This window comes from Corythoichthys intestinalis, chromosome 9, assembly GCF_030265065.1.
Source record: "Corythoichthys intestinalis isolate RoL2023-P3 chromosome 9, ASM3026506v1, whole genome shotgun sequence".
In the NCBI taxonomy this organism is placed as follows: Eukaryota; Metazoa; Chordata; class Actinopteri; order Syngnathiformes; family Syngnathidae; genus Corythoichthys; species Corythoichthys intestinalis.
In genome coordinates this window covers 33,260,360-33,287,301 of record NC_080403.1, presented here as the reverse complement: position 1 = coordinate 33,287,301, position 26,942 = coordinate 33,260,360, and the positions used below count along the sequence as shown (strand labels likewise).

The following is a 26,942-nucleotide window of genomic DNA, read 5'->3' as shown; positions in this document are numbered from 1 at the left end:
TATTACCCGCCACTTAATATAGACGATTGTCTCCATGCAAAAATTGGATACTAAAAAAGTGACGTAATGGAGCGTGCCATCGCCATTTTAAGTGCGGCATGACGGCATTGTAAACAATGGAGGCGGATGATGAAGACGTGGCATTCCTGCTCCTCTTTTCTTTTCTACAGTCATTGTTTACAGGTTATCATCTAGAGCTGGGGTCCTTAATTAGCGGACCGCTATCCACGACCGCACCACGGCACACCTCTCTGCGGACCAAGTGCAAATGGCACTTTTCAAAAAAAAAAAACAAGAAAACAAAAAAACGATAAAACCATAACCATATATTATTATATGAATCGCCGATATATCGCTATGCGCTACTATTCTATTGCTAAATTCTGTTTCATTTTTAGTCAAATATCTTCCATGTTCCCACTTCCGTTGTCATATCTATGACAACGATGCGCTGATTGGCTGAGAGAGCCTGCATGGATGCGCTGATTAGCTGAGAGTGGACCGACTGCAGCAGTGTGAAACACGAGTCGCACCCGGCACTGTGCAATCCCAGTAGAAGACCGAATCTTACAAAATGGCATGCTCAAAGTTGACCAAGAGAAGAAAAGTGAACAACAAAAATCGCCATTTCAATGAGGAATGGACTGACAATTACGCGTCCATTTTACCAAACTGCAAGTACCAAACCTATGTGCTTAATATGCTTAAAGACAGTTGCTCTGATAAAGAGTGAAAATGTGAAACACCATTATTTTATAGCGCACAGCTCTTTTGAAGATAAGTTTCCTCCTAAATCAGAATTGAAAAGGCAAGAAATTGACAGGTTGAAGCAGTCATATCAAGAGTCAAGGAAGGTTATTGTTAAATCTATGACACAAGAACAAATTGCAACGGAGTGCTCACTCAGAGTGACGTGGGTGTTGGCCAAACATAAGAAGCTGTTCTCTGACGGAGAAATAATAAAAGAGTCTATGACTGAAGTGATGGCAGCAATGTTCAAATGAAAAGAAAAGGAGGAAATGACAACAAAAATCAAACAAATCTCCCTCTCTGATTCATCAACCACAAGACGCACTGAAGTACTGGCTAATGATGTGAGTAAACAGCTTTGTGACCTCCAAATGCCATTTCTCTCACTGAGCAGTGTTTTACAGTTAAAGTTAGTGTCAATACAGTGCCTTGCAAAAGTATTCGCCCCCCTTGAACCTTGCAACCTTTCGCCACATTTCAGGCTTCAAACATAAAGATATAAAATTTTAATTTTTTGTCAAGAATCAACAACAAGTGGGACACAATCGTGAAGTGGAACAAAATTTATTGGATAATTTAAACTTTTTTAACAAATAAAAAACTGAAAAGTGGGGCGTGCAATATTATTCGGCCCCCTTGCGTTAATACTTTGTAGCGCCACCTTTTGCTCCAATTACAGCTGCAAGTCGCTTGGGGTATGTTTCTATCAGCTTTGTACATCAAGAGACTGACATTCTTGCCCATTCTTCCTTGCAAAACAGCTCGAGCTCAGTGAGATTGGATGGAGATTGGATGGAGTTTGTGAACAGCAGTCTTCAGCTCTTTCCACAGATTCTCGATTGGATTCAGGTCTGGACTTTGACTTGGCCATTCTAACACCTGGATACGTTTATTTTTTAACCATTCCATTGTAGATTTGGCTTTATGTTTTGGATCATTGTCCTGTTGGAAGATAAATCTCCGTCCCAGTCTCAGGTCTTGTGCAGATACCAACAGGTTTTCTTCCAGAATGTTCCTGTATTTGGCTGCATCCATCTTCCCGTCAATTTTAACCATCTTCCCTGTCCCTGCTGAAGAAAAGCAGGCCCGAACCATGATGCTGCCACCATGTTTGACAGTGGGGATGGTGTGTTCAGGGTGATGAGCTGTGTTGCTTTTACGCCAAACATATCGTTTTGCATTGTGGCCAAAAAGTTCAATTTTGGTTTCATCTGACCAGAGCACCTTCTTCCACATGTTTGGTGTGTCTCCCAGGTGGCTTGTGGCAAACTTTAAACAAGACTTTTTATGGATATCTTTAAGAAATGGCTTTCTTCTTGCCACTCTTCCATAAAGGCCAGATTTGTGCAGTGTACGACTGATTGTTGTCCTATGGACAGACTCTCCCACCTCAGCTGTAGATCTCTGCAGTTCATCCAGAGTGATCATGGGCCTCTTGGCTGCATCTCTGATCAGTTTTCTCCTTGTTTGAGAAGAAAGTTTGGAAGGACGGCCGGGTCTTGGTATATTTGCAGTGGTCTGATGCTCCTTCCATTTCAATATGATGGCTTGCACAGTGCTCCTTGAGATGTTTAAAGCTTGGGAAATCCTTTTGTATCCAAATCCGGCTTTAAACTTCTCCACAACAGTATCTCGGACCTGCCTGGTGTGTTCCTTGGTTTTCATAATGCTCTCTGCACTTTAAACAGAACCCTGAGACTATCACAGAGCAGGTGCATTTATACGGAGACTTGATTACACACATTTGGATTCTATTTATCATCATCGGTCATTTAGGACAACATTGGATCATTCAGAGATCCTCACTGAACTTCTGGAGTGAGTTTGCTGCACTGAAAGTAAAGGGGCCGAATAATATTGCACGCCCCACTTTTCAGTTTTTTATTTGTTAAAAAAGTTTAAATTATCCAATAAATGTTGTTCCACTTCACGATTGTTTCCCACTTGTTGTTGATTCTTGACAAAAAAATTAAATTTCATATCTTTATGTTTGAAGCCTGAAATGTGGCAAAAGGTTGCAAGATTCAAGGGGGCCGAATACTTTTGCAAGGCACTGTAATTACTTATTAATGTTTGCACCTTAATGACAGAGCTTGTCATTTATGTTCTGTACACGTGAACATGTACTGTACTACTTGCACGTTTTCTTTTTTGTCCAGCAGTGTTTTACAGTTGCAAAATGTATTGTCAGCAGTGATTGTTTGCACCTTAATGACAGCTCGTGTCAATTATTTAGTGTACATGTGTAAACATTGTACTTGCATGTTTTTTTGTATTTGTATTTTAAGTCAAGAAAATTTTTTAATTTATTTTTATTTTTATTTATCCCAACTCAATACTGACTGAACATGAGTATATAAAAATGCACAGAGGAAAATTAAACCCATAAAAGTGAACTGCGTGGTACCCCCAGTCACAGAGGGTTTTTTTGTCATGACATTTCCACCTGTCAAAACTGTCACCACTTCCAGGATTACCACTGTTATACACAAGCACTCCTGGTTTCAGCTTCCAGGAAATATACTAGGTACACCACCATATTTTTTCTATATTTATTTAGTTATTTTCCAAGTGGTGAGAGCGCAAGTGAGCATCGATTGTAACATCCCAAGTAAAGATGTCAGGCTTTCGTTGTTATTTTCTAAAGAAATATTTCAATCACAACTCGGCGACTGCTCGTAAAAGCCGAGCGTGCCCTTCCTTTACTTTTGCTCCCACGTGATGTGTTCCAATTGCGTTCACAAAAAAAAAAATAGTGATCACAAAACAGAGTTCCAAACCCCTGGTCTAGAAGCTGTAGTAATTTCGAAATTTACCGCCAGCGAATAAAGAGTTTCCGGTTCAGCGGTAAACTGCGTGGGCAATAACGTAAGACATGCATCGCTTGTAGAAGCGAGGGGGCGTTAAACGAACCTTAAAAATAGTGCGGACAGGTATATAAATAGTCGGCAAAATACCCTGGAGAAAATTATCTGTCCTAGACGCCTAGTTCAGACATAGCCTAAGAGGCTTCTCTGTCCTCCACTCATTAAATGTATTAATGGCACGTGTTTGAACTCATTCTCAGTATAAAAGACACCTGTCCATAACTTCAAACAGTTGGCCAAGACCAAAGAGCTGTCAAAGGACACACCAGAAACAAAATTGTAGACCTGAACCTCGCTGGGAAGACTTAATCTGCAATAGGTAAGCAGTATGGTGTGAAGAAATCAACCGTGGGAGCAGTTATTAGAAAACGGAAAATATACAAGACCACTGATAATCTCCCTCAATCTGGGGCTCCACGCTAGATATCACCCCGTGGGGTCAAAATGATCGCAAGAACAGCGAGCAAAAATCCCAGAACCACACTGGGGGACCTCGTGAATGACCTGGGGAGAGCTGGGACCAAAGTAACAAAGGCTACTATCAATAACACTGTCCGCCACAAGGGACTCAAATCCCGCAGTGCCAGACACGTCCCCCTGCTTAAGCCAATACAATTACAGGCCTGTCTGAAGTTTGCTAGAGAGCATTTGGATGATCCAGAAGAGGACTGGGAGAATGTCATTTAGTCAGATGAAACAAAAAAATATTTTTGGGGGGTAGAAATGCAACTTTTCGTGTTTGAAGAAGAAAGAATGCTGAATTGTATCCAAAGGACACCACACCCACTGTGAAGCATGGGGTTGGAAACATCATGCTTTACGACATTTTTTTTCTGCCAAGGGACCAGGACACCTGATTCGTGTATAGGAAAGAATGAATTGGGCCATGTATTGTGAGATTTTGAGTGAAAAACTCCTTCCATCACCAAAGGCATTGAAGATGAAACGTAGCTGGGTTTTTCAGCATGACAATGATCCCAAACACATTGCCCGGGAAACAAAGAGTGGCTTCGTAAGAAGCATTTCAAGGTCCTGGAGTGGCCTAGCCGGTCTCCAGATCTCAACCACATACAAACTCCTTGGAGGGAGTTGAAAGTCCTTGTTGCCCATCGACAGCCCCAAAACATCACTGCTCTCAAGGAAATCTGCATGGAGGATGGGCCAAAATACCTGCAACAGCGTGTGAAAAACATTGAAGACTTACAGAAAACGTTTTGACCTCTGTCATTGCCAACAAAGGAATTTAACAAAGTATTGAGATGAAATTTTGTTCTTGACCAAATACTTATTTTCGACCATAATATACAGATATAGGGGTGGCATGGCTCAGTGGTTGAGTAGTTGTCCCCCAATCCAGAGGTTGTGGGTCTGATTCTCTGCCCTGATGAACTCGCCTAAGTATCCTCGAGCAAGTTACTGAAGCCCACATTGCTCCTGCGTCACCAGTAGCTAGATGGCAATGTAGTGTAAAGTGCTTTGAGCACCTTGAAAGGTGGAAAAGCGCTATACAAATATTTACAAATCAGACAAATTGATTTAATGGATTTTTTTCTCATTCTGTCTCTCATAGTTGAGGTATACCTATGATGAAAGTTACAGGCCTCTTTCATCTTTTTAAGGCATGGCAAATTTATTTATATAGCACAATTCAACACAAGGCAATTCAAAGTGCTTTGCATCACATGAAGATCATAAAAATCACGTTAAATCAATAGAACATAAAAACAGACAATCAAAATAGGAAATAAAATACATGAAAATCGCATTTAATCACGAATAGAATTAAAAAAAAATAATAATAATAAAAAAAAAAATACTTCTATTTAAATCAGCAATGGAGATAAAGCACAAGAGGAATAGAAAGCAAATAGATTGAAATATATAGGCAGTTATGGATATGCAGTGCTAAACAAAAACGTTTTTAGCCCTGATTTAAAGGAGCTAACAGTTGGAGCATACTTCAGACCTTCAGGTAACTTGTTCCAGAGGTGAGGAGCATAATAACTAAATGCTGCCTCACCCTGCTTGGTTCTTGTTCTTGGAACATACAGGAGACCGGTTCCAGACGACCTTAGGAGTCTAGATGTTTCAGAGGAATCTAACAAATCAAACATGTATTTTGGTCCAAGGCCATTAAGTGTTTTGTACACGACAAGTAGTATTTTATAGTCTATCCCTTGACTCACTGGAAGCCAGTGTAACGATTTCAAAACCGGTGTAATCTGGTCCAGTTTCCTTGTATTTGTGAGGACTCTGGCTGCTGCATTCTGTACTAGCTGCAGCTTCCTGACTGATTTTTTTAAGTGGGAGACCTTGCACAATTGGTGGCTGACCAAATACATTTTTGCCCCAATGTATATATATATATATTTCCAATTTATTGCGATTTGATTTTTTTTAAATAATTTTTTTTTTTTTTTTTTTTAATTACCCATCACAAACAAACCTACAGCCACAGTCTTATTTGAAGGTAATGAAAACATGCAAGACAAAAAATTATGATTTATGCATAAATTAAAATCCTATCGCATCACTACCATCACTTTACACCAGCTAACAAAATTAGATTCACCGTAGTAGAGCAATTAACTATAAATTGCTGGCAAAGCTACCAGTACAAGAACAAAAATACATGTTTAAATACACATTTTAACACATAATATTAAGATGAATCCATTGAAATTGTTTAAAAGAGAAAAAAATCAAAGCGCTGCAGCATATACAGTACCTACCCTAAATGACCAACCAAACGTTATGGCGAAAAAATCACCCAGTCCAGTCTTTCTTTGAACAATGAACAACAATGAAGTTGGTCCCAAACTTTTCATTTGGGGGAGGGGGGGGTCTTCTGTGAGGACTGATCAGATGCTGTTTAGGTGCATGAAGGGACTTGCCAGTGGCCCCAGTGAATTACTGCAACAATGTGCAAAGTGTTCACTGTTACTTTAATAGGCAGCTAATGGGTGAAGGTGTGGCTGATGAGAGACTAAATCCAACTGTTAAATGTGCAAATTACACGAGTGCTACTTTGAGGTGCAAATTACACGAGCACTACTTTAAGAAGAGTAATTGAAGCAAACACTTCTTGTGAACGTGTGTCAAAAAAGTTTTACACGCATCTGTTTTATACAACATTATAGCATTTGCATAGCATATTGAAGACGTGTGTTACACGTCAATTGAAATTAGATTTCATCAAGTAGTTTTCATGACTGACATTAGTGACCCAATGGTTAACACATCTGCCTCAAAGTTTTGGAGTTGCATGCCAAACCTGATGTAGCAGACACAGATGAGGCATGTCAAGTCTGTATTTCATATAGTGTATAAAAGTATATGATTCTGTAGCTTATAGCGGGGAGATAAATGTGTCTCATAAACAAGCCTCCATCCCGCATTGCCAAGGAAAAAGGAGAGAGAGACCGGCTATGCCTTTTTTTTTTTTTTTTTTTTAAAGTTTGCTCAGGGTTTCAAAGGACTGTGCCACCTCCCAGCAACAGTTTGCACAAATGTGTGTCCAAACGCAACCTGACATTTTATCGTATTTGACTTGTTGTCGAGTTTCTAACAGCCAAAATATATGGAGAATGTGGAACAACAAGAGTAAATTATATGATAATACTTTAACTCACCCTACAATAAGAAATACATCATGGTATTATATTATGTCGTTCAAGGAAGTAGGTTTGCATAGGGACGGTAGGGACATAACACTACCAACTTTTCAGGATGCTCAAATTGTCCCCACCAATTTTTAAGCCACCTTATTTGTATCATATAATGAGTTCAGTTATATAGGTAATTTTTTATATTGTCTTCCCATATGTTCTAAGGATAGAATTGACCCTACCTTTATTAAGTGAATCACTGGTTGTTGTTTTTTTGTGCAGACTTACACTTACCTTTTCTCACTTGCTGAATGTGGCGGTCCACTTTTTTTCCCTCAAATGCACGTTTGATTGGCAGATGACTAGAACCCCCAAATGCACACAATCCCGACAGAAATACATGTCAACATGCCGCCTCCTCCGCCCCCTTTGAAGAAGAGGGATATTAGAAGTTTTTTTCGGCCAGCAGCAGCAGCAGCAGCCACTGCAAGTAATGTAAAAAGATTATTGTTGTGGAAATGGGCAACATGACACTAATTTTGCTACTGAAAGTCCGACTTGCATCAGTATTAGCATAACATTAAACTGTGTGAACTAGCTAACCTGTAAAACTCGAGTAGAAAGCTGCTACTGTTAACGTTAATTCAACTGTGCATTTTGTGCATTTATTCATTATTTAAAATGTATTTAGTTTCTACATCATTTAAAAGCTATATTTTTATTTGCAGCCTATGCATGTTTTACCCCCCCCCCAAAAAAAAAAAAAAAAAAACACAAAACACAACCACTCTAAATTTCCTTTATATGAAGCAAGCATTTTGAAAAATGACTTTCTCCCATGTAAATAATTTTAACTGTATTTCATTTTACCAGCTATTTGTGAGAAATTTACACAATCTGTTTGGTCTTATTAATGTCCCGACCCCAACAAAAAGTGTACATGCAGGTTATGCTGTTATAGCGACCCGACCAATGTTGTGACCAGACCTACGCCCTTGATGTAGTTCTCCAATACTGGAAATCAAAACTTTAAGCGATGTGTTAAATAAACTGGCAGTGATTTTCCTTGTGTTTTAAAGGAACTAACTTTTATTTATCATTTGATAGATTGAGCCCATTGCAATTGGTGTGTCATTATTAGTCATTAGTAGTTAAGTCATACTTTGATAGTGTACTCATTTAAGTAGCTTTTTCAACTGCTACTCTATATCTGTACTTTAGTGGGTTATTTCTGCCCTATTCGTCTGGTGGCTTTTTTCTGCACTCATATTTGAAACTAGGAGTGGGAACCTCTTTGTACCTCACGATACGATACTATTTGCAATACAAAGCTCACGATTACCATGATCTGACGATATGGCGATACAACGATTATCGATACATTGGTATGGAAATGATTCTAAGATATTCTACAAACAACTAATAAACAGAAAAACAAGCTTTTGCTGTGAATTGGAATGAGTTTATCACGAGTAGACGTCCAATCCTTTTGAACTGGGAGGGTGGCAGTAGATTTTCAGTTACTTCCTGTAGATTTTGGACATAAGCGGATTTTAAAGCTGTAGTGTGAACTAATTTCTTCACATGCCAAATAGAGTCACAAGTAAAGTAATTAAACATTGTCCACCAAATAAAGCATGAAAAAATAATTTATATGTTGTATATTTGACAAAATAATCGCGTTTCCGAAGTTCGAGCATGAAAGGGGACGAACCCGGAAGTGATACGTCACACCGGGAACAGTGTTGGCAGCTCCATACATACGGCCGCCAAACAAAGCCCTTCAAACAATGATTCAAACAGCGATATAAGCGATAGACCGAGCGCAAGGGAGGAGATCCAAGTTTTTGAAGAGTTGGAGGAAGAAGAGGAGCTTGGAATTTTATGTTGGATCTAACATGTGTTAGCCAGACGCTAATCAGAATGCAAACAATGTACCTAGACTACCTGACATGGAATGGATACAAGACCCATCGAGATTACAACATTGGTAAGATATAGGCTGTTATTATTTTTATGATTTGAAGATGCAGACATTTGCACATAATGTTATGTTTTTGTCTATCTGATGACATTGTTAAAAAAAATAATAATCAGACTTCATGTTCATTTTGGCAGATCCGGCAGCTCTCGTGCATATAAAATAATAATATAAAAACGTTGGGGGGAAAGAAGGAGATGAGTCTTCGATGGCTTTCTCCACTTTATTGTGGCAACAATAAGAAAACAAAATAATAGCGGACTGCCGCCACATTCGACCGCGAAGTTTTGCTTCTCGCCGATCTCCTCCTCGCCTCCCACTCCAGCGTCTCTTAAACGGATTGTGCATAGTGTCTTGTTATGAGCTTTTTGTTTACAAATGTATCGAACACACGACGCCCTGACAACCTTGTCTCTTTATTAACACATGGAGCAGTTCTTATGGAAAAGTTAGAACACAGCTCGGCACAGCTCTCGGCAGGAATTGGCGTCTAATGGCGTGAGGAAATGTAGTTTTTTTCACACAAGCGAACAGATTACAAAGCACCACTTCAGTGTTGTCACGAGACTACATTTCCCATGATTCACTGCGTGACCTGCGCGCTCGCTGATTGGCTGCGAGACTGACTCAATGGCTACGCTAAACCAACACGCTATTTTTCAGCTGTCACCTGTCAGCGGCTCTCATAGCTTATACTGTTCAATTCCACAACAGTAGGCAGCTATGCTTTGACAAAGTCATCAGTCATCTATCCAAAAATCACACTTACTTTTTGGCAAATCCTTGATCATAAGCAGACCGGTTAAGGAAGCAGGCATCTTCAAAGTGTTTGCAGCAGAGAACACTACTCGATGATGGCGTGAAATTCATTCGCTTCGTGCGAACGAAAGATGTCCATTTACGTGCCCTGCTATCCTTTGGCCACTCATACAACTTTTCGTTTGAGCGAGAACAAAACATCGCCACACACCGCTGTGGCATCTTACCGAGAAGCAATGCAACAAACAATACTGTTCTATGGTGGATTTCCCTCGCACGTCTAGGTGTGACGTAATTTCCGAAGATTTCCGAAGATTGCCGAAGAAAAGCATTTTCGTTGTCAAGGGCGTTGCTATGGGTTAAACAAAGAATCTGGAAGGGTTGCGTTAAAAAAAATAATGAAAATATGCTTATTATTGTTTAGCCATTGATATTATTCAAAAACATGGTTGGCCAACCTTACTTCAAAGTTCCCCTTTAAGGGGGGGGGCAGGGGGCCAGCCCCCCCGGTGGCCGAAAAGTGCCATTGCATGAAATTGACTTTCCTATACACACACACACACACACACACACACACACACACACACACACACACACACACACACACACACACATATATACATATATATATATATAAGTTGCAAAGCAATAAAACTGCAACAAAAATGAATGGGATGAACAAAAAATACATTTTTATATTGGGTCAAAATAGTTTTTCGAACATATAATTTGACTAGCAGCTTAGACGGTCATTTGCTTTGCATATAATTTTCAACAACAACAAAAATTAGAGGGAGGGCAAATTTAGTTTTCAAATGACTTTTTTCTTTGATTGAAGCATCTTTTTTTGGGATTGAATGATTTAGACACAAATGTCCTACCCATAATATGGCCCAAACACAAAAAGGATTGCTTCAATCAAAGAAAACTTTTTCAATTAAAAATTAAGTGTTCAAATGCAAATTTTCTAATCGCAAATATTTTTTCGCATTCCAAAACATTTTCTATGATTGAAATTTTAGTTTTTTTGATTGAAGTGATTTTTCTTTTTGAAACATATTTTTTTTGAGCAACCTATTTTTTGATTGAAAAAGACAAAAACGTCCTTGCGAAAATGTGGCCCAAACACAAATCTTACTTCAACCAAAAAAGTTGCTTCAATCAAAAAAATAAAAGCTTGACTCCAATCAAAAAAAAAAAAAAAAATTCAATCAAAGAAAAATAGCTTTCACACGCATTTCATATTTATTTTTGCATTCAAACACTTTTTTTTTTTTTTTTTTTTTTTTAATTGAAGCGACTTTTTTTTTTTTGTCGAAAATATATACTAGTATTTTGATTAAAGCGACTTTGTTTTTATTGAAGCAACTTTTTTTGGATTGAATAATAAAGACACAAATCTACCTCCATATGGCTCCGCCCAGGGGATACAATTTCTGACTTGGGTAACGACATTGCCACAACACCAGCCGGCGTTCCCTTTTCACTGGGTGACGATCTTGGCGAAAAGTATTGCCTAAGCAGCCTGATTAAAATTTCCCCCCTTATAAAATGATGGGAAACAAAAAACCGCTCATTGTCAACTTATTATTATAAATATTCTTGTAAGTTAATTTTATTGCTCACACTGCGTTTCGGGGTCATCAACATGTTGTGCCCCCCCTTGCCCCAAAAGTCAAACTCCGCCTATGATTTTGGGGTATTTTATGGGTCAGTTCCTGGAAGTGACCCTGGAAATCACCTAAATTTATAGGCAGTGACTCAAACTCAACAGGAAATGACCTGTAAATGCCCTAAAATGAACAGTAAGTGACCTGTAAATGCCCCTAAAATCGGACCGGATGACTGTGAATGCTCTGGTTTTGAATGAACGAACGTTCCCAGTCTAAAATGGATTGGGCATCCAGCACTGTCAATGGCAGCCTTAGAGTGAACTGTCACTATTATGGTGGAAGATTCAGCAACTTGTTGGTTCCTTTTATTTGTTGCACCTTTTTTAAACGATATCTCGATCCTTAGTAGGAGCATATTGATAACCTTTTGGGTTACAAAGTCCACGATATATCTCCATTTCGATATTTTGTCACACCCCTTATTTGAAACATGTCTTATTTTCTGCTCCTTTTGTCAAAATAGGCTTCTTCTTTAAATCTCTAAGAAAAATGTCATAAATGCAAAACTGTTCTACACAACTCTAACTTGTTACAGAGATATGTGTGTAACCTTTTTTCGTGTCTTACCGATTTACCAACGCAGGTCTGGGGCAAAATGTTTGTCCTACACTGCCTCCAATGTGTCAGATCAGCAAAGTGCAACATCCGCCCGGTGCTCATACGTCATCACACTGCGACACGGAGCAACACAAGCGCCACATTTTTTGTTGCGCCGAATAATTCCCGATATTCGGCCTTCCAAATCCAAATGAGGGATTAAAAAATTGAAGGTAAGTATTTTCATGGACAACGGCCAATTCATATTATTAACACTGTTATTACCGCTGTTGCTCACGGGACACTTACCGGTTTGAAGGGACGATTTCCAACACGGAGCTAGCTAACGTCGGCTAGCTCTAAATTCAGAACACTTCCCAACATTAGCATCACACTAACATCCGATTAAAAAAGATTTGTATTATGATAGCAATAATGAAGCCATATCCGTAGTTGATATTTGGTCTTTATCGCTAACGCGCTTACTGCCAAACTCGTGGTCTGGTATTAATGAAATCCATAGCTCTGTCATTTACTCACTTCGTCACTTTGTGTAACTATTACGTGACAGAATATCTGTTTGGAAGTACGTTCAGGTTTTTAGGCACCTCTCTAAATTGTGAAGTGCAATCCCGATCAGGCCATTTAATTGTACAGAGTCTAGTGACTGTATTTCTTTTACCAGGTATAGGTCAGGAATTACGGTAATGTACCATGAGTTTATTTGGCACAAACTCCGGTTTTGGAACGACGGGAACTGGCGTTTTTGGAAGCGCCACGACTGACACACATAATCCCATGAAGGTGAAAAACATAAACTGACAATACAAGGACTTCTTTTCTGTTGCTGTTGTAGATGACTCGATGTTCGTTTGACAAACTGGTTTTGTTTTGGCATTTCAGGATATTGAAGTGTCTTCTCCACCTGATGACAGCATCAGCTGCCTGGCTTTCAGCCCCCCCACAATGCCGGGGAATTTCCTCATTGGAGGATCCTGGGCTAACGACGTGAGTAGTTATGAGTGTTTCATTTTCGTGAGTGCTTTAAGGCAAGCTGTTTATTTATGAATATTTTTTTGTATGGTTTGTCATAAGGTCCGCTGTTGGGAGGTACAGGACAATGGACAAACTGTCCCCAAAGCTCAACAAATGCACACCGGTCCTGTGCTTGATACATGCTGGAGTGATGTAAGTCTTAGCATAAAGGAAACTTTCTTGTGAAATTAAGGAACTGAAATATCATCAACAAATTTGCTTTTTATCCAGGATGGGAGTAAAGTGTTCACAGCTTCCTGTGACAAGACAGCCAAAATGTGGGATCTCAATAGTAATCAAGCGATGCAGATTGCACAGGTAATATGGATTGCACTTTGGATCCAATATATGTTTACAAGTTGGATTTAAATTTCTTAGTCGAAGTGACCCATCTCTATTTATTAATTTTTGCTCTCTGATTTAATATACCCTAGGCATTGAATCGGAATTAACTCTTGGTCCTGCAACCACACCGTAATTTCCCGAATATAAGGCGCACCCGTGTATAATGCGCACCCCAAATTTACTTCTAAAATCTAGGGGAAATTATTGTACCTGTTTATAACGCACACCCTAATTTTAGCACCAATAAATAGAAGAATACAAGAAAACAGAGCTCGTGTACAGATACAGAAATGTCATTTTACTAACTGGTGAAACACAGCACAAGCATAGCACATTGGTAGTACAAAACATTACCATAAACTGACAATATTTACGGTAATAATATGATTTGACAACTTCTCCAACTTACCAGAATCTAGGAGAAAACAAAACAGATGTGACTTTTTTTAAAAGGCTACTGTATAACTTGCTCGTTTCATCATGATGAATAAATGTTTCTTCCATGGATTGATACGGTAAAATGAAAGTGAGAACGTATGTCGGAAATCCGTGAGAGCTCATCGCTGTCAACACGACAGTAACAATAGGAACTATTGTTATTTGGGTTTGAGTTTCCCGAGGGTTTATTGCGGAGCTGCAATAAACGTTGACTCAAATGAGTTCAAGAAACTAAATTCTGTGCTTTATGAAGAGTGAAAAAAGCAGAATTTAACACAGACGAAATCATTCGGCCGATTAGAGTGAAGTATTACTGAAACAAAATGGTGACGTCACGTACCGTAATGGTTGGCAACGGGTCGCTGCATACGTTTCTTCAACAACGTGGCCGTGTCAATTAAAGAAAAAATCGGTTTATATATATATATATATATATATATATATATATATATATATTTGTCTCCATCCATGTACCTGTTTATAATGCGCACCATGATTTTACAAGGTGATTTTGGGGGGGAAAAGTGCGCGTTATATTTGAGAAATTACGGTAGATACATTAGTAATATAATCAAATGTGCATCAATTTCACTTAACAGCATGATGGCCCGATCAAGTCGATTCACTGGATAAAAGCACCTAACTACAGCTGTGTCATGACAGGAAGCTGGGACAAAACACTGAAGGTTCTCCATTTCCATCTGCACTAAGTACATTTTGAACATTTCATTTATGACATGCTCTCCTCGTTTGTTTTGTAGTTTTGGGACACCCGCTCTCCCAATCCTATGATGTCTCTGCAACTACCAGAGAGATGTTACTGTGCAGATGTAGTACGTTTCCTCAGCAAAAAATGTTGCCTTTTTTCTCGCCTGTGGATGATGTGTTGAGTGAGTTTACTCTGAAAATCTTGGATGCGACTCTGCAGGTGTATCCGATGGCAGTGGTGTCCACAGCTGAGCGGGGACTGATTGTGTACCAGTTGGAGAACCAGCCGTCTGAATTTCGCAGAGTTGAATCTCCTCTTAAACATCAGGTAAGTACTTTTACTCTTTAATTAACATGTATTCACTCTCAAACTATGAATATTTAAGAGAACAGACACGTCCTAGTATAAATGACCTTCATATAAAAGATGGATGCTCAAAGAATGTAAATATGCAAATCATGAGATTTTTAGAACTATGATAACAGAAGAAGATAATGTTTAAACACGGAAAATGACAACTCATAGGCTTTCCATTTTGAAACAAATGTGACATTGGTTCTACCCACATTCATTTTTGCATGAGGTATCTTACGGAATACTGGCCAGGATGTGTCAGAATTAGAGCTGAAACGAATACTCGAGCAACTCGAGTAACTCGAGTTTAAAAACTGATCCGAGTAATTTTATTCACCTCGAGTAATCGTTTATTTTGACAGCTCTAAGCATCACGTTTCGCTCGGACTACTTTTAATGCGGGACAACGCGCTGACATCACGTGCGTAGAGGAAGAAGCAATAAAAAAATATATAAAACATTTCCGCAGCCGACAGCCGCTCCAAACTACGCCGACGTTGCTAAAAACTAGCCCGCGTGATGTTAAGTTGGTAGCAGGTAGCATCTGAGGAGTCTCATAGAGATCACATGTATGTTGAACTAGATGCACTATGATAGACTCGGCCGCATCTGGGCAGCGGTAATAAACAGCGGCCATCTTAAAGCAGTAGAGCGCTAAGCGCTAATAAAGAGCGCTAAGCGCTAAAAAATAAGATTAACGTTACTGTCTGAGTCACTAGCTCACGCAACGTTAGCCCTGCGGAGGGCTAGGTTTCTATTAATTATGACCACTTTCGATGCGTGGCTAACGTGTCTTACATACAGGCTTTAACATAACATAGCATTGTGGAGTGATGAGGGTGTAAAATAAAAACTTAATCATGCTAACTATCAATTTTAGCTTAGTAGTCATTGCTGGATAAAACACCAAGTAGCACTGGTCCCTAATGTGCTCCAATACAGCCTGTATCATACAATTATCTTGAACACTGCAAAAACACAAAATCCTATCAGGACTTACAGTTTAGAGTAGCGTAAAACTTAACTAGAACTTAAAAATGGCTTGACACAAATAGAAATTCAATTGAAACAGGTGGGAAAAAATCCTAACTTTTAAGTGATGTGTGTTATCAAGCGTAATGGCATTTTTAGGTATAAATATATTTATATTTTAATAAGATCTAAAGGACTGGAGGCAAAAAGTCTGTGCCGAACTAAGATTTAGAGTTTTCATTGGGAGAAGAATCAATGTGGGGACAAATCATCCTTTTCTTTTCTTATTTATTTAATTATTTATTTATTTATTTTAATACTGAACCAAACTACAGCAACTAGGGGTGTGACAAAATATCGAAATGGTGATATATCGTGATACTTTGTATTCTAAAAGGTTATCGATATGCTCCTGCCAAGAATCGAGATATCGTTTTAAAAAAGTGGCAAAAGGGACCAACAAGTTGCCACCAAAATCTTCCACCATAATAGTGTCTCAGGTAACTCTAAGGCTGCCATTGACGGTGCTCGACGCCCAATCCATTTAGACTGGTAACGTTCATTCATTCGAAATAGAGCTGCAGCTATCGATTATTTTAGTAGTCGATTATTCGATTAACTGTTTAGTTCAAATATTCAAGTAATCGGATAAGGAACATAAAAAATTTAAATACCTGAGCTGAACCTCACACGGTATATAAAAAAAAGAGGATCTATGTACAACAAAAGAACAATTGGCTAACTAACATAGCAAAAGTCCGCTAGCTTAAATGCTATAAAATGCTAACGCTTTTTTTACAATGCTCTTAACAAATGGCTCAGACACATATTCCCACAAAAAACGATACCCGCGGGTTATTAAAAGTGTTAAAAAAGCATAGAATTAATTTTCCATTATTAAAGGTATTAAAAGTATTAAATTAGCTGTCGTAAGTCTGGAATTTTTTCACCGTGGTTTTAATTTTCAAGAACATCTCAGTGCAACCTAAATTATATCCGTGACAAAGTTTTTTTGTTTTGTTTTTTTTAATCCATAACGAAGGTGACACGTAGAATTTTTACGATGCCCTGCACCTCGAGCGTGCGCGCCGTTAGCATCATTAGCATCAACATCACAACAGCAGGCAATCGCACAGTACTGTGTGCTAACGCAAGGAACTGCTCAGATGCCTTAGTTGTTATGTTCGACGAAAGCCTCAACAAGACAACCAAGTCCAAACAGTTGGACCAGCATGTGAGGTATTGGATCGGCGACCAAGTCTCATCCAGATACTTTAGGTCGCAGTTTATGGGTCATGCGAAGGCAGTGGACCTGCTTAACATTTCAAAGTAAGTTGCCAATTTCTCCAATTAAAATGTGTTAGATGCAATAATGTATTTCTGCACGGTTTGCCTTTCGATTGAATGTAAATTTCGCAGTTTTAACTCAAGAGTTAGCCATGTTCAATGGGGTATTGGCAAGTGCACTAGCCTTAGCATGGATAAACTAGAGTCGTAGATTTTACCATCACTCTCAGATACACAACAAGGTTGACACTGTCTATTATTGGAACGAGTGCGGGGTAACGTTGATCTGAATAACATGGCATGGTGTTAGACAAATTATAATGTAGGTGATCGTAAAACACCTCCTGGTATATTTAAATGTTTTTCTTGATTAAATAAGAGTATGGATTTTCTCTATCTGATTAAAGAAATGTCTTCAATAGCTAACAAAGGATTAACATGTGTTTTGTATACTTCTTGTAATGTGATAAGGAAAAAACGATTACCAAGGGAAATGGTCATGTATAGCTTTTTTATTTTGTGGTAATTAATGGTAAACTACTGCCATTTAGTGGCTGTTTTTTAAACTTTCACTGCCAATTGCAAGCACTTTACAGTTAAGGTGGCCAACTTGACAATCACCTACCTACCACCTTGACTAGGTCCTCTTAAAAGGGAAACCTGTTGTATTGCAAATGTAATTTCTGAAGTTGCTTTACAATACCAGTGTAAAATCCATTTTATCCTGGGAAAAAAAATTCTGAAAGACCTTATATTTAAATGTGTTTTGATTGTATCTTCAATAAATGTGCATTCTTTTGTCAAACACACTTAGTAATTGAGGTTAAATTTGATGTTCAGTGCTTTATTTTTTTAATACGATTCAATATTATCTAAATAATGGGTGCGAGAAAAGTATTAATTTTCAGTTGAAATGGCATTAAAAAAGGTCTTAAAAGTCTTGAATTTAGATTTATCAATCCTGGGGGGACCCTGAAAAAATGGCTAAATATACCCTTAAACTAAATTACGAATACATAAAAAAAAAAATCATTAGCTCAAACAAAAACTTAACAGGGAGCAGATGGTTTCAGCAATGTGAAATGAGGTAGACTAGAGGCCCGTGTATCCACCCAAATCAATAAAAATAAATGCAAACACTTTCAAAACAATTACAACGCCACTTTAATTAAACGAATACTCGAAGCACCAAAATTTAATTTGAATCTTTTTTTCTAATCGAATACTCAATCGATTAACCGTTGCTGCACTAATTCGCAACCAGAGCATTCGCAGTCATTCTGTCCGATATTCGGGGTATTTACAGGTCGCTTGCTCTTAATTTACAGGTCATTTCCTGTTGAGTTTGAGTCACTGCCTATTCATTCTGGTGATTCCTAGGTCAGTTCCTGTTCTCTAACTCAAAATAAAAAGGAAGTTACCCATAAAATACCCCAAAATCAACAGGAAGTAACTGAAAATCAACAGGTAAATGACCTTAAATGGCCCAAAAATATCTCATTGCCTGGTATTGGCTGCCACTGACGGCCATAGACGTACAATCTGTTTAAAGTGGGAGGGTCCCTCCCAACCCTCCCAGTTCAAATGGATTGGACGTCTACTAGTGATAAACTCATTCCAATTCCCAGCAGAAGCTTGTTTTTCTGTTTTTTAGTTGTTTGTAGAATATCCTAAAATGATTTCCTGACCAATGTATCGATAATCGTCGTATCGCCACATCGTCAGATCATCGTTGTGAGCTTTGTATCGCAAATTGTATCGTATCGTGAGGTAACAAGAGGTTCCCACTCCTAACAGCAACACTGACCAACCTACAGAAACAAAATACGCAACATTCTCTTTTTCTTGATATACGTTTTTCAGGCAAAATCTGCGTTCACACAACTTGAAGTGACGACAACGAAACAATATTGCTATCATAATAGCCTAGGAAATTGTGGGTATAACTTACGTCACGAGCAATGGCGGACCTTCTGAAATACATTTGATTCGCTATAAGTTATGGCGTTTAAAATGTCTGTTAACAGCAACTTTGTCTATTTGCTGGAGAAAAAAAGATTTTTACATGTGTTTTTCTCCACCTTAGACTGCAGAAAAATTCCAATTGTTTTTTTCTCTTTTTTTAGTTGTTTAACATTCTTTCTACTGCGATGTATTTGATCAAACCTTTAAGTCACTTTTCCCGTTATGACTTGTAGAGCCGCTGTGTGGCCATATTCAAAGACAAGCAGAACAAGCCAACGGGCTTTGCACTGGGAAGCATTGAGGGACGTGTTGCCATCCACTATATAAACCCTCCCAACCCGTAAGCATTTAAACCGAAGTTTTTTGTCTCTTTTACAATAATATTTCATGAATTTCTATTACCATCAATTAACTTCAGCATTAATAGTAAAGCTGTCTAATGTGCAAACCAGTGACTTGAATGTTTACCGTTTTTTTTTTGGGGGGGGGGGGGCAGAGCCAAAGACAACTTCACCTTCAAGTGCCACAGATCTAATGGAACCAACACAGCAACGCCACAGGACATTTACGCCGTAAGACTTAAATCTTGACTATATTTGACTATACTTCACAAGATTGCAACCAAAACTTACTTCACAGCTGGAATAAACAGCCAAGGGACCTTACCTTTGAAATCTAATCATCCTTCTCTGACAATGTCAATATCTTGTTCATATTTTGCCTACACTAACAAACCTCAACGAATCATTGTTTTTAACCTTCTTAACCAGGTCAACGCCATCTCCTTCCATCCCGTCCATGGAACTTTGGCAACTGTCGGCTCAGATGGTCGCTTCAGTTTTTGGGACAAAGACGCCCGCACAAAGTTGAAGACGTCGGAGCAGCTTGATCAGCCCATAACAGCCTGCTGCTTTAACCACAATGGCAACATCTTTGCATATGCTTCCAGCTACGACTGGTCGAAGGTAAGCTGTCTTGAACCTGATCGACAAATTTTCAACGGGTTTGTTTGAGTAGACTGCAAAGCTTTATGTTGTGACTAATAGAAGAGCATTGAGGTCATGAATCAAGCCGTCTGATTTCCTCAGGGCCACGAGTACTTCAACTCCCAAAAGAAGAACTACATTTTCTTGAGGAATTCTGCAGAGGAGCTGAAGCCTCGGAACAAGAAATGGTGAGACGCAGGCCTCGACTGTCCATTAGCCGGGAAATCGTGTTCACCAAACGGGATCCTCGCTTCGCCTTCGCAACCACTGATTCCAAGCCACTTCCTCTATGAAGCAGAGATTTTTAGCAAACTGATTCAGTGGGAGTAGTGCTATACACAAGTGACTCAATATCTTTGATGGCTTGTGTGATGTCTGCTTGATACCAGCTGCATTTACAATGCGTGGGCTGGAATTACAGCCTGCAGGCTTTTGTAGCTTTCTTTGCAGTAAGGATTGTGTCAAATGTTCTTAGGCTATATAAGAAAACAATTATTTATCAAAAAATTGAAATGAATGTATTTATCAGGTAAGGCAAACAAGTTCTCTCTAGCGATGTTGACCTTGCATTAGACAGCAGATTAAAAACAAAGACAATGAAAGCAAATACATTTATAACGAACTGTACAATATAATGTACACAAAAAATAAAATATACTTGAAAATAAATCACCTCCTCTAATCAAAAACACATTAGATCCCTTCACCTCATCACTACTTAAAGGATTGGCTGTGAATTGACTACTATTTTTGTGCTATTTATCTTGTGCCAAATGTGGCATCACTTGCAAAGTAATAAACACCCAATAAACTGTTCTTTTTCACGGACTGCCTCCTCTGCTTTCTTTAGATTCTTCGTGCCAAGTCGCATCTGGTGTGGAGACACAAGACAACCAGATGCTTTTTGCTTCTGTGTATGTATACGCTCAAGAGAGACTCCTTTTCGTCAAATGCATGGACCAGCTGCTGTGATGCGACCTCCATCCTGGACCAATAGTGAGGGCAAACTTGTGTAAGTTTAAAAACATGGAACATCTGGGAATGGTTTTCTTTTGTGTCCTTTTTTTTACACCTCTCAAAAGACTGTCCATTTTTTTATTTGTTACTCTGTGGTTTAGCTCTAAATTGAATTAAAATGTACAATAAAGACGTCAGTGCACATGCGTTAAGAAAATTGCATTTTTGTCTGTTCATCTTGTATACTTGTTTTAACCACATTGTCCAGTAGGTGGAGTAGGTTGTCTTTGTAGCTGTTAACTGTAGGTGTCAATTGAGGTCAAAGATCTGAGGAATAAACTAGATCAAAGATTGTTCATACAAGTTGAATCCTTTTAACCTGGTGATGCATATCTGTGAAAGTGGGGAGGGGGTTGTCATGGGGGAGTAACAAAGGCCATGTGCGAAAAGTGAGTTAGGTCTTGGAGCACAAGGTGTGAATTAAATGCCATTTTATTGAGGGTATTAGAGTTTCACATCACTGTGAGTTTGACCCTTGGTACTTAGCAGTGGGACTCAAGTCGCTAAGGGTGGGAAGATTTTTCTGAGGCTGCACTTCACTGACTCATCTCAAAAGTGCATGAGAGCAACTGGCACCACTTTCTTACACCACTTGCCTCTTTGGTGTTAAATGTAAACCATCAGTTCAGTGCAGACCCTTCAGTGTTTAACCCTTTCTAGGGCACTCCAACCATTTTGACTGGAGGGATGGCAACGATCATTTGTCGAAAGATGAGCTGGATTTCCCAGTTTAAACGAACTGGACGTCTATCGCCGTCAACGGCAAGCAATGTGTTCTATGGAATTTAAATTGGAAAAAAAAATATTTTGAGTTTTATTCACGGCCATAACCACAGTGTATTTGTTTTTGTTGATTTTTATTAAGATTTTATTTTACTTTCTAATGTATAACTTTATGTATTCATTAAAAAATCTAAATCTGGCCCTGGATTTTTTTTCTGTAAACCCTGCAAATTCAGTTTAAAATTTTATGGCCAGGACAAAATTATTGCAAAGAAATATTTTTAACGGTGGGTATATTGCTGACACTTTTAAAATAGGACAAAAATAACAATATATAGCAAAATAATACCTGTTGTGCAATGTTTTGGACAACTGCAGATACAGGAAACTAAGAGGAACCGTTTTGTGGCCTGACTAATAATACTAAATGCAAACCCTTTCAAAACAAACCATAACAACACCACTCTAACTTATGTTGGTCGTAACAGGAAGCAGCTGGATTCAGCCATGTTAAATGAGTTATGTTATATTCACTGTTGCCACTAGAAGGCAGTATATCTACCCAAATCAATAATACTAAATGGAAACACTTTCAAAACAAACCATGACAACACCACTCTAATTAAACGGCTCTTTGAGGCAGCTAAATTTGATTTGAAGCTTTTGTTCTCCAATAACTCGAGTTAATTGATTAATCGTTGCGGCCCTAGTCCACTTATGTGGACAACAGGTCTTTATGGAGTTCAGCTTGTTTTTTTTTGTTTTTTTTTTCTATACCAAAAATAATAATTATCTCAATAACGGGTTAAAGCTGCGCACGAAGCAAGGCTTAGAGTTAGACCCTACAAAAAGTGGAATACTGCTACTTAGACAAAAAGTGAAACTCTCAGACCTTTTATTTCCTTTACACTTGTTTTATTAGGGATTGAGAAGTGGGGTACACTTGCTGGACTGGTTGCCAACTCATTAATTTATAAGGCAATATTAATGTTTATTTCTAAAAATTGAGTTAGTAGTTCTGCGGTTGGCTAACAACTAATTCAGGGTGTACCCCGCCTACCAGGGCTGAACGATATTGGAAAAAATTGACATTGCAACTTTTTAGGGGTTTGCGATATATATTGCGAAATTAAAACTGCATTGTAGTCATAAAATACCATTTATTCCAGGCTAAGGGGTTTAATTTGTGAAGATTTGCTTGATGAAGACTGCTGTATATAAAAGGCAGAGGTAGGTAGTAACACGTTACATTTACTTGAGTCACTTTTTGAGAAAAATGCACTTTTTACTTGAGTAGATTCGTGAAGAAACACTACTCTTACGCTGCTACTTTGGACTACACTAGAGTCATTACATTTTCCTCTTTATTCTACATAGTGACTTTATTTTTGTCAGCGATACCAACAGTAGCTGCACCAGTTTCACCAATGAGATGTCGCAAAAAAAAAAAAATCACAAGACATCATTATACCACCATTATATTAGACTCAAGCTTGCCGTTCTTCTATCACGCCAAGCACGTCGTCTTTAAAGCACCGTAAAGAGAATAATTTTTTGTTGCATGTGCTGAGAAAACATTTAAAAAATAATAATGATAAAAATCAAACATTGCAAGCAGTTACTCACAATGTTACTCATTACATGAGGTTTTTTTTTTCTTTTTTACAAAACACTTTTTTACTTGTACTTGAGTACATTTTTTGGATGATGACTACGTTAACTTGAGTAATATTTTTTTGAAGTAACGCTACTCTTACTTGAGTACAATTTTTGGCTACTGTTATGAAGGAAAACAAAAAAAACAATTGCACGTCCTGCGATAGGACTATTGCGCGTGCACACATTGCGATGGCGATGTTCAAACGATATATTGTGCAGACCTACCTCCTATATGGGATAGGCTCCAGCACCCCCGCGACCCTTGTGAGGATAAGCGGCTCAGAAGATGAATGACTGAAAAAGTTCGTGGTTAGTGAATGTTAGCTTTATGAACAGTTGCTTTGTTTTGTTAGTTGTTTTGAAAATGTTTATATTTGGGATTCTAAAGTTGATGCAATTGTCATTGTGTATTGGTGTGTTTTTCTTTGTAAAGAGACAAAACAAATGAAGTAAATTTAAACTAAAAAGGAGAAGACGTCAATTTTTTGTTCAAGTTCCTTGAAGTGTCAGTAAAACAAAGGACAGGTGCCACGGCGGTTCTGAGTGGGCGGGGCGATTAGGGTCAACACAAAAAAAGTTGGCAACTACGCGCTAATATGATTGGCTAAGAGTTGCAAGGGGGCGGGCCACATCCCAGGCGTATATAAACACTCGCTTCTCGTTTGTCGTTGTGGGTACAAGAATCGACCAGTTGCACACGCGATAGTAGTTCCCTTCACTTTAGTATATTAGCTGGCGCTTACTCTCAGGTTGTTATACGGGCAGAATATCTCGTCTGTGTACTATTTTACAACATTTATTTCACTAATGCCGGGCAGTCAGTAAAGCTTATTTAAGTCAGGTTACTCAACGGGTGTCTCGGACGGCTCACCAATGCTTCTGCATCAGTTTATGAACGGAGCTCTGGAAGCCATGCATCCCACATCTCTCCAGAAGGACACCACTTTTACTAAAATCTTCGTCGGCGGACTGCCTTACCACACCACCGACGCCTCGCTGAGAAAATACTTCGAGGCCTTTGGAGACATTGACGAGGCTGTGGTGATAACGGACAGGCAGACAGCCAAATCCAGAGGATACGGCTTTGTAAGTACAAGATAAAAGTCACTCACTTCTCACCGTGATGGACTATATACGTTACCCTCATATAACAAACTTACTGTACTAGCAACTCTACCGGAAAAGTAATTTTAAGTAAGCTTATTGGAATATATAATACACGATTAAATTTAAAGTACATTTAAATTTACTAAACCTATTTTATTCTCTAATCATCCATCAGAAATTGGGAAAAGCACACTATCTTGTCGACTTCATACCCTGATCATAATAGAATAGTCTTATTTTTGTTTCTTAATTAAGATGAGGGGTCACACAAGTTAACTAAGAAGATTATATTTCCACACGTCTGCCCCTAACCCTAAAGACACCCCCATTCACCTCTAAGCAACCCGGCTTATGGCTTAAAAATGTGAGAGTCTGCTCTTAGTTCCTTTATATGGTTATTTTGGAGCAGCAGCAGTGGGAGAGGTTGACCTTGGACAATGTGCCCTCCATTGTCATGGACGGAACTCCATTGCTCACAGTTTATCTCATTCACATTTAACCCATTGGCTGCCATTGACAGTGATAGACTTCCAGTTCATTTGAACTGAAGCACTGGCTGTGAATGCTAATCTTTCAATGCCATTGATGGTGCTAGTTGTCCAATCTATTTTGACAGTGATCAGTCGTGGCCAGCATCTCCCAGTCAAAACAGATTGGACGTCCAGCTCCGTCTATGGCAGTTAATGTACTTATATAGGGCATTTATCTACATTGTTACAACGCCCAAAGCGCATTACATTAGCACACATTTACCCTTTCACTCACACATCAATGGCTGCCAACCCATTGGCGGCAAATTAGGGTTCAGTGCCTTGCCCATGGACACTTCAATAGTGGCCAGGAATCGAACCGCGGACCCTTCGGTCCCAGGACAACTCAAGCTACCAACTGCACCACGACCTAACAAGTTAAACTTGGCTGCTTTGGAATAAATTGACTTTGTGCCAGTTTAGTAGGTATCGAGTTGCGGCGTCCTCCTAAATCGTCAAATGTCAGCTACATAAATCATGATGTTATTGTTTAAAAAGCCGGTGAACAAAAAGTGTCCTTTTGCATTCTCAGTCATTGCTAATAGGTGACTTATCCCGTCCGTCCCTGCCAGATAAAACCGGCCATTCTCCCTTTGACACAAAGCACAGAAGCCATGTGAGCAATGCAAATATTTACCAGAACTCTGGAAAGACCCATCAGTACTAGTTGTGTCAAGCCAAAGAAGGAAAGGAAAACGGTTATGTGTGTGTTATGTTTACAGGCAGTATGGAAGACAATCACTTGGTGTTTACACATCAACTACTAAACTGGAGAAAACTGTCCTACAAGTCTTGTCGCTAACGGTTGAGCGCGGGGACCGGTGTGTCTGGTTAAACAGGCTAGGTTGGTCTGCATGTGCGTGTTGTCACCCATGTGCGCAGTTAGTTGACCAGCAGAAGTCAAACTGCTTGTTCGGTTTGGGGGCGGTGGGTATAAACCAGTAGAAAGGGGCTGGGCGGAGTGCCCCAAAGCTGAGCTCACCTTTTATCCAAACACACTTCAGAAGTGGATTAGTGGGACCCCCACAGCAAGGCTCCACACAGTGTAAACAAAGCTTGGTTCCTTCCTGTGTGTTTACAACACAGACGCCGAAGCGGGCTTTTGGCGGCCTTGCTGCGCTTTAAAATACCCTTGAAAACAATGATAGCCGTGGCCTACATTCGTACCCAGTTTGGTCTAATCAATGAGCCGACTGAAGCCACCGAGTTGGCAGAACATGGCAATCAAAACAGAAGGACTTGTGTAATGCCAGCAGGGAGAAAGGAGGGGGCGGACGAAGACAAGCGCCTTAATATGACATACCTAATTGGATAAGCTCCTTAATTATTACCCTGCTTAGATCCATATTTCAGCGGGTGTGCCCATGCTGCTGCGGGCTGAAATTGAAACAATAACTAAGGGCTTCGCATGTATTTTAAGAATCAGAATGTGAATTAGATGTATTCAGTGTATTCAGTGAAGCAGTGTTGTTTTCGTCAACGATGGCAATAACCAGTGGTGTTACCAGGATGCCAGGTGTGGGTGGGCATTAGCCGTACCTGGCGGGGCAGAAAGAAAAAAAACAAAAAAACAAGCTGCAATGCTCAAGTAGGTCAAAATCCAGCGTAGGGCTACTGCACCTTAAAACATGTTTTGTTTT

The 26,942-nt window shown here is 39.1% G+C and overlaps 2 protein-coding genes across 4 annotated transcripts in view; both read left to right on the top strand.

Annotated features, from left to right (window-relative positions):
* Positions 1–12,280: 12,280 nt before the first annotated feature.
* rae1 (ribonucleic acid export 1) lies at positions 12,281–22,141 on the top strand. 3 transcript variants are annotated; one of them, XM_057846041.1, is made up of 13 exons: positions 12,281–12,408; positions 12,861–12,979; positions 13,079–13,183; positions 13,271–13,363; positions 13,442–13,528; positions 14,593–14,679; positions 14,755–14,826; positions 14,922–15,029; positions 19,514–19,620; positions 19,777–19,852; positions 20,051–20,245; positions 20,369–20,454; positions 21,117–22,140. In XM_057846041.1, coding segments are annotated over exons 2-13 (1,107 nt in total). In that variant the 5' UTR covers positions 12,281–12,408; positions 12,861–12,889; the 3' UTR covers positions 21,118–22,140. The 3 variants fall into 3 exon arrangements, with proteins under 3 accessions (XP_057702024.1, XP_057702023.1, XP_057702025.1); XM_057846040.1 differs by lacking the exon at positions 21,117–22,140 and having other exon boundaries at positions 20,369–20,458; XM_057846042.1 differs by lacking the exon at positions 12,861–12,979 and having other exon boundaries at positions 12,304–12,408; positions 21,117–22,141.
* A 2,204-nt stretch (positions 22,142–24,345) lies between these two features.
* The window catches only part of LOC130921858 (RNA-binding protein 38-like), a 43,693-nt gene continuing 41,096 nt past the window's right edge, over positions 24,346–26,942 (top strand). Inside the window, exon 1 of the mRNA XM_057846189.1 lies at positions 24,346–24,751. Coding sequence (XP_057702172.1) covers positions 24,539–24,751 — 213 coding nt within the window. The 5' untranslated portion in view covers positions 24,346–24,538. The remainder of the gene's footprint in view (positions 24,752–26,942) is intronic.